Here is a 16,095-nt window from a genome sequence, read left to right as displayed (position 1 = left end):
TCTGACCCACCTGTCGTGTTGGCTCCTAAGGAACTGCTGTTGTAAGCGGCTCATCAAGAGTTGAACTTCATGTAGCCTTGTTGGGAATATGGAAAAGGAAGAAAGCCACAGGACTGCCCATTCGGTCTTGGGAAGATCTGGATGATTCTGCACAAGCAAAATGACTTGAAATTTATGTATAGACACACCTCTACCAATCCATCTTCAGCCGACTGAATGTTGTAGGATAGCCCTTCTCCAAAGCAGGGGTGGAATGTTCTGGTTTCACCACAGATTTTCTACTCATTTCATTTTTGGAATCAGCTTATAGGTTCCAGGTCCATTTTGTATATAACCTTTATTCTTTTGCATTTTTAAAAATAATTTTGTTTCATATTTAAAGCACTTGTATTAGTCAATGATTCATGTTCAGCATTATTTGAACCATTTGCCATTACAGAAAGAGAAATACTTATTTGTGTTTTAAATAAAACTGATGTAGGGAAGTCTTAATGTTGTGAGTTAAGTAGTCTTACATCATTTCAGCCTAGGATCCATCTTGATAAGAGGCCCCAATCAAAATGACGTTGGTCTTTTGTGTAAGTGCTTCAATTTCACAGGTATTACTTGGTTTTAGGACATATTGCCAAACTTACAAGTGTGCTCACTTTTAGCTGCATATGTTTTAGGAAAGAAGACGTGATGATTTTTTTTCTGACACTGGTATTTAGTTCTTATCACTGTAACTCAAGTGATGCCATTTAATTTTTTAAAAGAATGGAGAGTTTAAAAGTGATCTTAGATTCAATGATTTAGAATCTTCAAGCATGAAGGTGTAGCAAATTAAAAATTTAATTGAGAGTCCAGGTTTTTTCAGTATGTGTGCCAATTTTTTAATGTTAGCTACCAAAGAACGTAGATTTTTCCTATAATAGTATAAAAGTAGCCCCAAAACGTATCATCTTTTCACAAAAAGCAAAACAGTCTTTTGTTTTGAGTGATCATGGTTTTCAAATATAACAGTAAGAAAAGGGATTAAATGTTGCAGTTTGACCGTAGCCAGAAGTATCAAGATATTTACTATTCATATATTTTATCTCAAGATGAGTGATGCTTAAAGTTCTGGCCTTAACTTTAAATTCCCAATAGATCCTCTCTCTCACATGGCCAGAACGTAGTGTATTTTCATCTCGGCCAGTCTTTGAAACTACTGTAGAAGTTAAGACTGATGTTTAATAATTACAGTTGCAGAAACAAAGCTTGATCTATATTGGTCAGAGTTCTATGATCATTTTCTAAAATTGTGTTTTCATTTTACCAGAATGATCCTGCAATTCTTTAAAATAGTTTGCTTTGAATTTGGCAGTTTAGCAACAGGAAATACATGGTCTCCAGTTGTAACTGCTTAATAGGTAACAGTATTTTAAACTAGCTAACATTTATTGGTTACATATGTAACTTTTAATTCACATATCCATTTTGACACTAAATCCTACACTACATTGAGAGATCACTGCTTTATTCCCCTACTGTAGTCTCAAAGTCTGTGTTCAGATTTAACAAGAAAGTGTATATTCTTACATGCTATTGGGTTTGATGAGTTGAACTTTTCAATAGCTGTGTTTTAAAATATCTGATTTTTTAGGAACTTGCTCAATCTTTGAAAGTTCTCACAACTCAGACATCTGACTGCATTAATAACTAAATCTCCAAAGTGCAGTTTATCTTGAAATTGCAAAGTGACGTTAGTTGAGGGCATGAGCACAAAGAAAATGTTGATTTTGACCATTTTCTTAACTGTACAATAAAATGGGCAAAATATAAGCATGATCCTAAATAAGAACAGCAACCCAGAATTGGTTTAAAAAATTAAGTTAGGATTCATAAGATTTAGTGAATGGGCCTAACCTTATGTACGTTAAGCCCTTGAACACCATGGGCTTGAACTACAGGGGTACACCGTAAACAGAACCCATGTAAACAGAGGGCCAACTTTTTGTATGTGAAGTTTCCATAAGCCTAACCATTTAAGTAACTGAGGAAAGTTACACGTAGATTTTCAACTGCATGAAGGATCTACGCCCCTAACCTCCACATTGTTCAAGGGTTCAAGAGTATTTAGATTTGGTTGGATTTAACTGCTGAAATGTTGATTCTGAGTCTATGGGGATGAGCAAAAAGCAGCAAATTAAAACTTGGTACTGCCTGTCCCTGGGTTTTTGGGGGGGTTTTTTCTTTTTTTTTTTTTTTTTTTAATCTTGGGCTCTGTGACTAATTTGCCTTCAAGTAAGTAAAGCAGCAGACTATAGAGTTAAGAGTGAGGGTAAACAGAGCCAAGATGGGGATCAGAAGAAGAGAAGGAACATTTGTTTGTTTTTAAAGACTCCTGTTTGTTAAATAAATGAGTGAGATAGGTAATTGGATGGATCAAAAACATTGAAAGGAGGAGAGAATTTCGAGGGGAAGGAGAAGCAAAATGGAAGGAACCCTTACCTGATAGGTATATATGGTTCATGAGGCTACTTATTTGAGTTGGAAGCTCAAGGAGGGTGATCAAGTTTAGAAAAGGACTGTGAGGAAATGTGAAGAAACATACTGTCTTTAACTGCCACAAAGTATTTTGGACTCCTACCCCTTGAAAAGGCTGACTAGAACGTTATGAACTTGTACCATCCTCCAACACTACTGGCCATTAGAGATAGACAGGTATAAACCAAATCCCTGCCCTCAAACTTCTTAAAGAGGAAATCCTTTTGAAAGTTAACAGGAGTGAAGTGCAAGCATTAAGAGGGTGATGTTATAGGCAGAACGAGTGAGAAATCAATGAGTTCCAGACTGGTCAGGAAAGGATTCCTGGAGATGTTACAGCTGGACTTTGTGTAGCTTAAAAGGAGATGATTTGAGCAAGTAAGAAAGGCCAAATTGAGTAAGGGTTGTTTTTAGTGACCTCTGACCATCCCATTGGTACTATTAGAGCCCCTCTGACTTGTCTCATTTTTTTTTTTTGACCGGTAAGGGGATCGCAACCCTTGGCATGGTGTTGTCAGCACCACGCTCAGCCAGTGAGCGCACTGGCCATCCCTATATAGGACCCAAACCCGTGGCCTTGGCGCTACCAGCACGGCACTCTCCTGAGTGAGCCACAGGGCCGGCGCATTCTTGTTCAGTTATCTGTTAACTGTTCTTGGCTAAGCCATAAACTGATCTTTTAAAAAAGAAAATCCTATTTAAAACACATCTGAGTCACTCTGCTTCGTAAAATCCTCTTCACTGCCTTCCCCTTCCATTCAAGATTAAATTTGAGATCCTTAGCATAGCATGTAAGGGCCTGTCCTACCAGCCTCCTCTCCTGCTACTCACCCTTCATGCTCTACCGTCCAGCACGACTACTGACTGTTGTTTTCCCCCAAGCAGTAGTCTCTAGCCCCTTCCCCTTGCTAATGCCCTTTCTCTGCCTAAAAGTCTCTTCCTCTCTTTTCTTTTGACTAACTCCTATAGACCCTGTGACCTTCAGGCTGTCTCTCCCAACACCCTGTTCTCCCTTTTACCAAACAAGTTTCATGTCTGTGCACCAAACATATCTCACTGTTTACCCCATTGTTTTAAAACTTTACCTGTACATCTTCCACAGCAGAGTATAAACTGCTTAAGACAGATATTCTTGTTTACCTATATGTTCTCATTATAGGTCTGGCACATAGGTGTGTTAGTCTGCTTGGGCTGCCATAACAAAATACCAAAAACTGAGTGGCTTAAACAGAAATTTATTTTTTCACAGATCTACAATTTCCAGATTAAGATGCTGGCAGGTTCAGTGTCTTGGCTACTGTGGCTAATGTCTGGAATCCTGTTGACATTGCCAATTGTAGCGCTCTTAATCCTGTTCATGACGCCAATTGTAAAGCTACTTGACCATGCTAGTTGTGGTGCTCTTTTACTTGCTGGTAATCCTGCACCAACTGGGCTGATTGTTGAGCTAAGGCTGGGTCTGGAGCCCACAGACCCCTCAAGCCCGTTCACAGACTGGGTCACCAACCCTTCACATGCCAGGCTGGGTCCCCAGGTGCCTTCACGCAGCTCTCTGAGCTAGGTAACTGGCCAAAAGGTCCTTGGAAGCTGTAGGTTGGAAAGCATAGCTGCGTTGGGTGGATGCCTGAGGTCGATGCCCGCCTGCCTGCTTCACTAAAATTCCTCTCTCTCTCTCCTCCTCTCGCTCTCTCTCTCTCCTCTCTCTCTTCCTTTCTGAAGAACACAATAGCGACAAAACTAAAAAGATACACTGGCGCACATGAGCACTAAATCCACACAGACACACACACACAAAATTTGCTTACAAAGGATGCTGAACCACACCCAACTGGACCCAAGGTGAGGGCCCTGACCAAACTATTCTATTTTCCCAACAATCCACCCCTTCAGGGTCCTCGCTGTACAATCTATGCGCTATACAATCTGCATTCAGAACCTTCTGTGATGTTCTCTTAGGAAGGACAGGCGACCCTTACATTTACATATTACACATTCCATCCCAGTAGGGAGGAATAGAAATGAAAAACAGTCCCCAAACGAATCCACAAACCAAACAGGGCAAACATTAAGCACACTGGGGCACCTGGACCCCTAAAGCATTGGGCAGTATCACTCCTACAGCTTTGCCAAGTGCAGCCAATTGAGCTGCCTGGTGGCTGTGGCTTTTCTAGGCCAGTGCTGCACACTGCCAGCAGCCCCATGGTTCTGGGCTCCTGGTGGCAGTCTCACCATCTTGGCTCCACTAGACATTTCCTCAGTGGGGGTTCTAACCCCTCCTTTCTGCTCCACATTGCTCAGTAGTTGACCTCCACAGTGGCTCCACCCCTGCAGCAGGGCTCTGCCTGAGTCCCCCAGCTTATTCATACATCTTCCGAAATCTAGGTGGAGGTTGCCATGCCTCCACTGCTCTCACATACTGCTGGTCTGCAAACTTAACACAACATGAACGCCACCAAGGTTTTTGGCTTTTTTTTTCTTCAGAGGTGCTGAGGCAGGATTGCTCCAGCCAGAGCGGCTGGGATGTAGGGAGCAGTTTGCCAAGGGCAATGACACCTCAGGTCTGCCCTCTGGGACAAACTCAGTTCTCCTAGTATGGGAGGGGTGCTCTCCCAAACTTCTCAAACGCTCTCAGGGCCCCTGGTGGGTGCAGCACCCATCCAGACTTCTCAAATGCGTTTAAGGCTTTTTTCCCCATTGTCTTGGCTCTTAGCATCTGGCTGCCGCACTGCCAAGATAATGTCTTTAGCAAACAGTTTATCTGCTTCACCCTTGCATTTTTCTCCTACTTTTTTTTTTTTTTTTTTTTGGTCTTTTTGTGACCGGTAAGGGGATTGCAACCCTTGGCTAGGTGTCGTCCGCACCGCGCTCAGCCAGTGAGCGCACTGGCCATCCCTATATAGGATCCAAACCCGCGGTGGGAGCGCCGCTGCGCTCCCAAGCACTGCACTCTCCCGAGTGCGCCACGGGGCCGGCCCTCACCTACTTTTGAATTACCTCAATCAGCTCAGCTTACACAGGCTACTCACTCAGTCTCAGGCAGTTTTTTGCAGCATTTGCCCACAGTTCAAACAGCTGCATTTTCCCAGTCCATCAAGGAGTGGCTGCCCTGCCTCTGTGCATATCTGCAGCTATCCTGTTACCGCTGCCACTGAGACAGGCACGTAGTAACTGAGACTAACTTGTCCACCTTTTCACCAGGTGAAAACATACTTGAAATTCTGCAGGGGCACCCGTTATCGGGTCATCTGCCCATCTGTATGTGGCACTCTTTTCTCGGGTTTTACGGCACCCGGCCAGCCATCGGGTTTAAGTAGCACCCTCCAAGCCATTTGCCTTCAGAGAAATGCAACATGAGTTTTCTACATAGTCTCTAAAGCACGTTACACCATCCATCCCTAGATCTCATAGTAGCAGCCGTTAGGGGCTCTCCCTGTTTCTGCTGCTTTACTGTCTCATTTTCTCATGGACAACAGGTCGTGCCTGGAGACACATCGTTTCCCCAAATCACCACTGGGTTGGTCATCTTCCCTGGTGTGAAAGGTAGGAGTGGCCAGTCGCTGCACATCATCTTTCAGGACATTTATCCATGCTTCCAACAACTCTGTGTCCTGCTGCAAATCTCGATCAGTTTGCAGTGTAGTGAGCAGCAGCAAGGCTGCGGTCAACAGGAAGGTGACCATAGGGCACAGCATATTCACAAGTAGCCACGTTTCCTCCCTCTTCCAAGGGCTTTTGGCTCCTGTACCTGCTCAGAATCCTGTTGCAGACTATGCCAATCATGACATAATCCTGCCGATGATGCCAATTGTGGAGCCATGGCTCATGTCTGGAATCCTGTCAACATTGCCAATCATAGTGCTCTTAATCCTGTTTGTGACGTCAATTGAAAAGCTAGGTGACCACGACAGTTGTTGGTCTCTTTTACCTGCCAGTAATCCTGTACTGACTGGGCAGATTGTCAAGCTAGGACTGGGTCTGGAGCTCCCAGATCCCTCAAGCCCATTCACAGACTGGGTCACAAACCCTTCATATGCCAGGCTGGGTCACCAGACCCCACATACACCAGGCTGGGTCACCAGACCCTTTCACGCAGGTCTATGAGCTCAGTTACCAGCCAAAAGGTACTTGGAAGCTACAGGTTGGAAAGCATTGGCCTTGCAGGGCAGATGACTGAGGTAGATGCTTGCCCGCCTGCTTCACTGAAACTCCTCTCTTCTCTCTTTCTCTCCAAAGAACTCAAGAACAGCAACAAAACTAAAAAGACACATTGGTGCACATGTGCACTAACTCCACACACACACACACACACACACACACACGCACACAATTTGCTTACAAAGGATGCTGAACCACACCAAACTGGATCCCAGGCGAGGGCCCTGACCAAACTATTCTATTTTCCCAACAAGCTCTTAATCCTGTTCCTGACACCAATTGTCTAGCTACATGACCACACCAGTTGTCGGGCTAGGGCTGGGTCTGGAGCTCACAGACCCCTTAAGCCCATTCACAGACTGGGTCACAGACCCCTCACATACCAGGCAGGGTCCCCAGATCCCTCACATGCCAGGCTGGGTCACCAAACCCCTCACACGCAGGTCTATGAGCTAGGTAACCAGCAAACAGGTCCTTGGAAGTCATAGGTTTGAAAGCATGGCTGTGCGGAGCGGCGTCCGCCTGAGGCAGTCAATGCCAGCCCAGCTGAGGTGCCAGTGCATGCACAGTAACTCCCACCCCCCCAATTTGTTGACAGAGAATGTGCTGAACCACCCCAACTGGCCCTGAGGCGAGGGAAGCCTCATTAAATTTTTCTATTTTCTCAATAAACATACAATGGAGGAAAATACAATTTTTAAGAGGAAGAGAGATGCAATATCTAGAATTAAGCTTAAGAATTCATAAGATTACACCAGGGTCAAGGGTTTTGAATACCCATAGCAGCCAAACACCAAAAAAAAAAAAAAAAAAAAAAAAAAAATATATATATATATATATATATATATGAATCTTTCCATGAACTTAAAAGAAAAACGAAAAGAAATTCATAAGGTCTATATAAGGAAAACTAAAGACTTCTGAAAGATTCAAAGGAAATTTTGAACTATTTGGAAAACATTATGTACTGGGATTAAAAAATTAATTCTAAGCCATACTAGAGTTTAATGTAATCACAAAGAATTCCAAAAGGATTTTTTTTATAATTAGATAAGCTGATTCTAAAGTTTATGTGAAAAATAAACAAGAATAGCTAGAAAAATTCTACCTACTTGTAGTCTAGTCCTACCAAATAAGAAACCATTATAAGGCTACATTACTTATAACTATGATACTGGTCCATAAATAGACTCAAAAATCAATTGAACAAAATATAAACTATACACACACTTGATATAAATGTGGCATTTTAAATTAAATGGGGGAAGAATGGATTATTTTTTTGAAAAATGCTGATGGAAAACTGGGTAGCCACCGGGAATTTACAGAGATGTATCAGCCCTAGGATATACTAGGATAAATTCCAGAAGGATCAAAGTTTTAAATATAAAAACACAAAATCATTTTTAAAAAATAAAGAAATCACATAGCACTTGTGATGATGTATATTATCAGTCAAATGGTTGGTTACAGAAATCAATTCACAAAGTTTAGGAATCACGACTTCATAAACTGGAAAATGCAAAAAGAAGTGGCTAAGCAACTCTGCGTATGAGAAGGGATGGGTACACCAGTGTTAGCTCTGTGGTGGGGAATTGTTTTCTTTAAGAAATAGTTATCCCATGCATTGTCTACCTTTTTGTAGTTTAAAATTACTTTCATCTCAATACCTTTATGAGGTTGGTACTATTATCTCCACAGAAGGCCTCAGTCAAGCAATTTTGATTCTGCCATTTGCCCTAAGAGGTGTTCCCTTAGGCAAGTTCCTTTAACTCTGAGCTTGTTTCCTCATCTGTAAAATGGGTATTCCAATTAAAAAAGTCCTGCCAGGGACCGAGCCTGTGGCGCACTCGGTAGAGTGCTGTGCTGGGAGCGCGGCGACGCTCCCGCCGCGGGTTCGGATCCTATATAGGAATGGCCGGTGCACTCACTGGCTGAGTACCGGTCACGAAAAAGACAAAAAAAAAAAAAAAAAGTCCTGCCAGACCATAAGCCATGAGATAAGGGAAAGCTGCACAGGCTTTGCGGTCAGCCCCTCTTACTACTAGCCGTGTCACCCAGAGGATCGGTTCTAACACTGACTGAGGCCTTAATGCGTACAATACGTACTATTACCTCACTGACCCCTGAGCAAGGTACGTTTTAATCTCCATTTTGGAAACAACTAGGCTGAGACATGAAGAGCCTAAGTAACTTATCCTTGGTCACACAACTCTGAGTGAGCTAGATCGTGGCCCAGCAAACGGATCTCAGCGCCTTCACCTTAAATCTCCATCCTCGGTTGCTACCTTAACAGTAACTCCCTAATTAAAAACTTAAATTTAAAAACGTAAAAACTTTAAAAATTGCACACACACACACACACAATAAGTCCCCACTAAGATGATGAGAGTTGGGTCGGTTACTGGAGCAAACCACAGCGTCCGGCTTTGGAATTGGGACTCCCGGTGGCTGAGTCTCCCAGACGGGGAGGCCTGGAGTTTGGGCTTCTTGCCAGCCTTACGCTTTACACCACAATGCTGCCATCAGGCCTAAATTCCAGCAAAATAGACTTTAGGAAAAGCACCGAATTAACCCATTTTACAGACAGAGATACGCGATGGGACGATTTTGGCTTTTAGAGCTAACTGAGCAAAAGGAGATGCAACAGCACGAGAACCTCCCTCCACGGCCGCCATAACCACCGAAGCCCCTCGACGCCTCCTCCCGCCTCCCTCCAGGTGGCGCTGTAGGACCACTCTGGTTCGGAAGTGCAATCCTCTCAGTTTGACCTCCCCCGGAAGCTGTAGGGCACAGAGAAAAGCGACTCCGTGGCTAGAGAGGCGTTTCCCAGGAGCCTTCAAGGTTGCGGCCTGCCACGTTCCCGGCTTCCGCTTCCGGCTCTTAATTCCGGAAGTTGCTTTCTAAGGTAGCTTGTGGGTCAGGGTGGTCTTTGTGAGATTCCACCATGGCGTACCGTGGCCAGGGCCAGAAAGTGCAGAAGGTGATGGTACAACCGATCGTATCCTACGCTGGCTGTCAGGACTAGGAGGCTCGGGCCAGAAAACGGGGGGCGAAGGCGCAGGCAGCGAGCAGGCCTGAGGAAGCGGAGTGCCGACCCGCATCCCGTGAGCCCCCGGGGCGACCGAGGCGGAGAGAGCGCGGGTAGTTGAAGAACCGGCCTTGGGAGGGAGGTGGGCTTGGGCAGACCCCCGCGGTGGGGAACACAGGAAAGGCGAGGTGAGCGGAGCGGGGAAGGCAATTTTTAAGTCGGTACCGAGTGAAAGCGGGAGTTAACGGCCTCGGGGAGGAGGAAGGTGTCGTCCAAAAGAGACACTGAGCGGGAAGGGCGTTCCTTCAGAGTCTTCAGGGGATCCCTAATGAATGCCCAAGTTGGGCAGTTTTTGTGGCGTAGGCACCAGATCTCGCGTTCGGAAAACAAAAGTAAGATGGGGGCAGGGTCGACCAGTTTCAGGGAGCAGAGTCTATGGCATTTGTGCGTTTTTTCCTTTATCCACTGTGGTGCAGAACCTCATCTTCAGATACCTGCAAAATGTACGTAAGTGGTTTGTTATTTCTTAACTACTTTTTAAGTGAAAGGTGGATTTATTTGGTTATCTGTGTCAACTTCCCTGATCGCTGTGCTCTAGAGTTGAAAAACAGTTGACATTCTGGAGATTAGAGGGATAAATTGAGGGGTGGGGGTACAGGGAAAGCTCTCATGTAATAAAATGGTGTGGATCGATGCCAACTCCAAGCATGCAAGGAATTATGTCGTCGTTACTTCGCAAGATCAAAATTACTAATTACAAAAAGTACGTCCTGGCAGCCAGTCAGTGGTATTTGGGCACTGATGCTTTTGTTGGTAGTGATTATGGCCGGAACATTGGAACCTTATTCCTTCCTACCCTCTGCAGTGAAACATTGGAAGAAAAACCCAGTCAACTGAAGACAAGTCATAGGGTGGTGTGTTGAGTACCTGTGGGAAAAAAAAAATAGACTAAAAAGGGGAGAGGGAAGGGATAGATTCAGAGGAGTTTAATGGCAGCTGCTTTCCTTTGGAGGGATTTTTAGCAACTTAAATTTTAGGATGTGACAAACAACAGATTTGAAAAACAGATTAATTTCAAGCCATTGTAATTTTTAGTGATCAGAATTGAGTGTCCCTCCCCGGGTTGTTAGGTATGTGTCATGGAAAACTGAACCTGAAGCTTTGTTTTGGAGCTGGATTTAGCTATAACAGATAAGAAAGAAGCCATGGTCTTTAGAAATTACAGCTTTGTGCTATAGTGTCACCAGTTTTCATTCTAAATGTGTTCAGACTAGAAGCAGTAAGAAATATGATTGAGCTTCAAGATCACAGGAAAATTATTAGCTTTGATAGACCCAATATGGCATTTATTAAATGGAAGTGTTTCATAGCAAGTAACAGTTTTGGTTAACATTTTTTAGATATGGGCTAATTAATTAGTTAAAACTCTTGGCGTATATTTATTAGTTTTTTTAGGAGCTTTATTTCTCTTTGTTTGATCAAGTGATTGGGATTTGTTTACTTTTGTTTAACATTTCTATTATTATGACTATTTCAGAGATCCCGGATTCAGGTGTGGCTCTATGAGCAAGTGAATATGCGGATAGAGGGCTGTATTATTGTGAGTATCCAGGCTATTTTATTTCAGAGCAGTTTGTTCACAGAAAAATATTCCACAGAAAATGGCCAGCCAGAGCAATGTACAGAAAGTTGAAGACCCAACGCAAGGAAAGTTTTAAGGGATCCACTATTTAGTCTTTTCTCATTGTTCTGATATGAGTTGGGTAATTCAAAAATGATAGGGAAAATTAACTTTTAAAAACCATTTAAACAAAACAACAATATTTTTTAGGAGAGAGGACAAAAAAAAAAAATCAGAGGAGGTAGGGATTAACAGAGTGTTCCTTTTGGGTTAGGTGATACCCAAATAGAGCTGGGTGAGGTTAGTTAAGACTTCCAGGACAGCAGGATATCCTAGGTAATGTTTTAAAGAAAGATAAGTATGGCTGGAAGTATTATGTTAAACACTTTAGTATTCTGTTTAGACATCAGATATTCCATCAATAATCTCCCCTTCCTCATTTACCAGTTGGAACGCAAGCATAGTGGTTAGTGGTTTGTGGGGAACATGGGAGGTGCAGTGGCAGTAGCAGGTAATTCATATACGTACACATATATTCTATTGGGCAGGTTATAAAAGATAGGGAGTATTGTTAATGAAATCCAAAGTCCAAATGTTTAAGAAGTAATTTGGACTATGTTCTGGCTTTCTTTGTTATTTAAAGAGAGGCTTTAGGTAGGAGGAGGTGTTTCAGCTGAAAGATCAGTAGAGGGATGAATTTCTGAAGTTAGTTGGCATTTCCGTATCTAGATAGGTATATTCATTTAGAATGGTTTGGATGTGATTTAACTTGAACATGATGGTCAATTGGCTTTTTTTTTTTTTTTTTTTTTTGGTAGGGTTTTGATGAGTATATGAACCTTGTATTAGATGATGCAGAAGAGATTCATTCTAAAACAAAGTCAAGAAAACAACTGGGTAAGAATATAGATGGCCTTACAGAATTCTGGAATGTTTATTCATGTGTAGAATTGAATAAACTGCGATTCAGTTTATATTCAAATTTAGTTTGCATTTGAGAAATTACTATTTGGGGGAGTTCTTTGAATCTGCACATTTGTCCCACCATAAATCTTTGTATATACTGTTTCTTGTGTGTTCCCAGCTCAGATCAAATATCACTTTCTCTAAGAAGCCCAGGGATAATTTGCTTTTGCTGGGGATGGGGCATAGGGAGTTGGGGAGGCAGGGTATGATGTGCTCTCTGAATTTGTAGTAAAACATTCATTAGTGGGATTATTTTATTAATGTCTTTCCTGTACGATCAGATGCTCCATAAGTGCATGAGTCGTGTCTTTTTTGGTCCCTAACTCAATTCCTGGGGCATAGTAGAAACTCAAAAAGATTTGGACAATGAATGCAGTTTTTAACGCAGTTAACAAGGGTCTTTAGGATTCATGGTTTCATCATGATGCACTGAATCATTTCTTTTAACATCCTATTACCTTGAGGTTTATTTAGATATTTTGTCTTTATTTGTTAAATGTTCAGTTTACAGCCCACTAGTACTTTTATCAGTAGTGGGTTTCAGATGTCTCGTTTTGTCTAGACCCTGAAGATTCTTTTAGACCTATATTAGATACATGGAGAGTAGATTCTGAGAACTGTTACAGTGTTTTGCTAAGCTTCTTCTTGCTTAGGATATTATTATGAAAGCCTGAGTTTTTCAAATTAAAGATGTTTTTCCAGGAAGGGCAAGCTAGTCTTATTAATGTCATATTATTTATAAATTATTTGCCAAGTGTTGAATTCCCATGATAGTATCCATCTTGTAGAATAGACTGATTACCTGTAGAAGCCTGGGAAAGTAAAACAGTTTAATCACTATTGTAGTTGATTAAAATTTCTCAAAGTGTTTTGCCAGTGAACACCAGTGTTCCTGAAGATGTTTATGGATATTTCTCAGAAAAAAAAGTGTTGTTTTCTTAAGTTTAGAAAATGTTGGGCAAAACTTAAACAGGTTTGTTTATTGTAAGATGGAGTCTTTAATATACTAACAGCTCTATGAATAGAGTTATAATATGCTGCATTTCCCAAACTTGACATACAACTGATTTCCAAACTTCTACAAACTCAGCATTGGGGAATGTTGACTTAGGCCTGTTCAGTTAACTTAGTCTATAGAATATAGAAACTTTGCATAAAATAACGTCTCCTTTATTAGGTTATTGTTGAAAAGGTGCATATGCCCTGTGGAACTGGAAAGCCTTTTAACATATAGACACTTTAAAATGTTTGCATATCTTCATAAGAGAAAAAGCATTTTCAAAAAAAAAAAATTTTTTTTTTTTTTTTTTTTTTTTAAAAAGATGACCAGTAAGGGGATCTTAACCGTTGACTTGGTGTTGTCAGCACCATGCACTCTCTGGAGTGAGCGAACCGGCCATCCATATATGGGGTCCGAACCCGTGGCCTTAGTGTTTTCAGCACCACACTCTCCCAAGTGAGCCATGGGCCGGCCCCATTTTCAAAATATTGTTCAAAAACTGGATACAAAATTCTGAGGCTAAAAGACAAATGTACCTCTGGGTGTGTGGCTGTTAATAGCTTTTTGTTGTTTTTTTTGTTGTTGCAGGTCGGATCATGTTAAAAGGAGATAATATTACTCTGCTACAAAGTGTTTCCAACTAGAAGTGATCAATGAAGTGAAAATTGTTGAGAAGGCAATACAATTTGTTTTTTTTAGGTGTCCTTTTATGGGAGTATAGTTCTGAAACATTTGTTCCTATTGTTTTGATTACCCTTGTGTTATTACCAGATAACAATAAATGCTATGTGATTGTTTTTATTAAAAAATTTATATTGCTTCTTTTTTTTTTTTTTTCCTTTTGTGACTGGCCGCACCGCGCTCAGCCAGTGAGCGCACCGGCCATCCTTATATAGGATCCGAACCCGCGGCGAGAGCGCTGCTGCACTCCCAGCGCTGCACTCTCCCGAGTGCGCCACGGGGTTGGCCCTACATTGCTTCTTTCTATCCAGTGGTAAAGACCTTTTACACAATGGCACCATTAGCTTTTGGTATTTATTTTAAAGTTTTCTGAGGAGTGGTTGTTGCCCTGGAAATTTGTTTTTATCAGAGCATGGACTTACAGATTCTTGAGGCAAAGAGTAGAAATTCTGCCTGACAAGTAAGCTTCTGATACTGTGTGGTAGAGAAAGGGAGCGTTCATGAAAATAAACAAGGGTTATTGCGCTAACGTATGTCTTTATCAGTTCTAATTCTGGCTGCTGGAACACTAGAGTTTCTAACCAAAAGAGGTTGGGGATATTTTAATAGCTTCAGTGTTTGCTCAGCACTCTTATTGAGTTACTGTGAGGTCTTTGTGAATTTTATTACTAAGATCAGAATGTGAGAAGTATTTGGGAATAGGCAAAGAATGAAGTGCCATTAAAGTATACTAAAAGTGAGCTCTGTTAAGAGTTAACAGGAAGGAGACTTTGTGAAATTGGTAGTCTGAAAAAGAGCACAAGCACTGCTGGTAAATTGTTAGGCAGAATCATAGTATGTTAGACAAATACACCTGACTCTTACTCTTAATCTCTAAGGATTTTGGTTCCTCCCCCAGTGATTGCTTATTTCCTAATTGAATTCTTATATGGATAAATCTCCCCTCTCCCAATATCTCAGGGTGGTTCTAGTTAGAATTCTGTTAAATGGTTATTGAGTGTGTGCTGTTAACTAGGCACAAAGTTCAATAAATACAGTGAAGTAGACTGGTAAACGTAGTTTTAATGCCATATCCTACGTGCTATTTAAATTGGATCTTGAAGGATGAATAAGGTCTACCTTAAGTTCTGCTAAATGTAGTATTATTAAGGATGGGTGAAGAAGGAACAAGAAGTTCAGCTCCTGCTTTTCTAGGTGCCTGTGAGGGAGATGTAGACTTTTCATTAGACTAAAACCTTTTCTGAGATAGAGATTTGTAGGTGAATGAACAAGTCAGTCTAGCTTAAAATTTTGTATTCCAGCCTATCTGAACTCATACCTTTTTGTTTATACTGTTGTACAGTGTGTAATGATGGATCACATAAATAATGGTGGCTATACCATCTAGGTTTGTGTAAGTACACCGTATGATGTTTGTACAACAACAAAATCACCTAACAACACATTTCCCAGAATGTATCCCCATCATTAAGTGACCCCTGACTGTATTTTCAAATAAAGAGAAATTTTAGCTCTTAACACATTTGAGTGTGGAATTCATTAAACTGGACTACAGCATGCAAAGAAAACATTGGGCAACAGAGGGAGTTGTAGCCCTGAGACTGCTTCAGCCCTGCTGGTGGAAAGATTGAAGCTTTTTCAGAGCAGAGCAAAGACCTCCCAGCAGCTTTCTTGGCACTAGAATAGCTGGAAAGAAGGATAAAAGCTGGAGTAGTATAATCCCTAAGAAAACCTGCTGGCTGCTTTTTCCGTTTGCCTGTGCAGCCTTTCTGACCTGGCTGCTCTGTGTAAGCAGAGCTGTGCCTGCTGTGGCTTATTCTGAATGGATCAAGATATGGAAGGTTCTATTTTTGACAGAGCAAATGATGATAGTGAGAAATAAGGTACAGTGAACTCTTACAATTGAGCTCTGTATTTAGAAATCTTGCTTGCTTTTCTGGTCTACTGTAGCCTGTGGTGTTTGCTTTTTAAGTTGTACTTTTCCACAATGTATAGATCCTTTCTTCCAACCAGAATTTGTATTGCAGGAGGCGTTGCTCTCTGCTTCATTAAGGTTACTAAAACATGCTGCTGGGAAGCTGCTCTTGTTGGCAGCCCTTGGTATGTGAGCAATTATTTTTCTGGAATGGCTGT

At 41.8% G+C, this 16,095-nt stretch overlaps 1 protein-coding gene across 1 annotated transcript; it reads left to right on the top strand.

The window, feature by feature from the left end:
* The first annotated feature begins 9,546 nt into the window (after positions 1-9,546).
* SNRPE (small nuclear ribonucleoprotein polypeptide E) lies at positions 9,547-15,457 on the top strand. The gene is made up of 5 exons (XM_063114574.1): positions 9,547-9,664; positions 10,171-10,197; positions 11,232-11,294; positions 12,134-12,212; positions 13,870-15,457. The coding sequence occupies exons 1-5, from the start codon at positions 9,611-9,613 to the stop codon at positions 13,923-13,925; spliced, it is 279 nt and encodes a 92-aa protein (XP_062970644.1). The 5' UTR covers positions 9,547-9,610; the 3' UTR covers positions 13,926-15,457.
* Positions 15,458-16,095: the final 638 nt, after the last annotated feature.

The sequence above is a fragment of the Cynocephalus volans genome, chromosome 11 (assembly GCF_027409185.1).
Source record: "Cynocephalus volans isolate mCynVol1 chromosome 11, mCynVol1.pri, whole genome shotgun sequence".
NCBI classification, from domain to species: domain Eukaryota; kingdom Metazoa; phylum Chordata; class Mammalia; order Dermoptera; family Cynocephalidae; genus Cynocephalus; species Cynocephalus volans.
This window is presented reverse-complemented; position numbering and strand designations above follow the sequence as displayed.

Bases quoted from the DNA above. Each gene is read 5' to 3' on its own strand.
- SNRPE (XM_063114574.1), top strand. From the start codon at position 9,611: ATGGCGTACCGTGGCCAGGGCCAGAAAGTGCAGAAGGTGATGGTACAA. The intron at 11,295-12,133 runs GTGAGTATCCAG...TTTTTTTGGTAG, and splicing joins GGATAGAGGGCTGTATTATT to GGTTTTGATGAGTATATGAA. The intron at 12,213-13,869 runs GTAAGAATATAG...TTGTTGTTGCAG, and splicing joins AAAGTCAAGAAAACAACTGG to GTCGGATCATGTTAAAAGGA.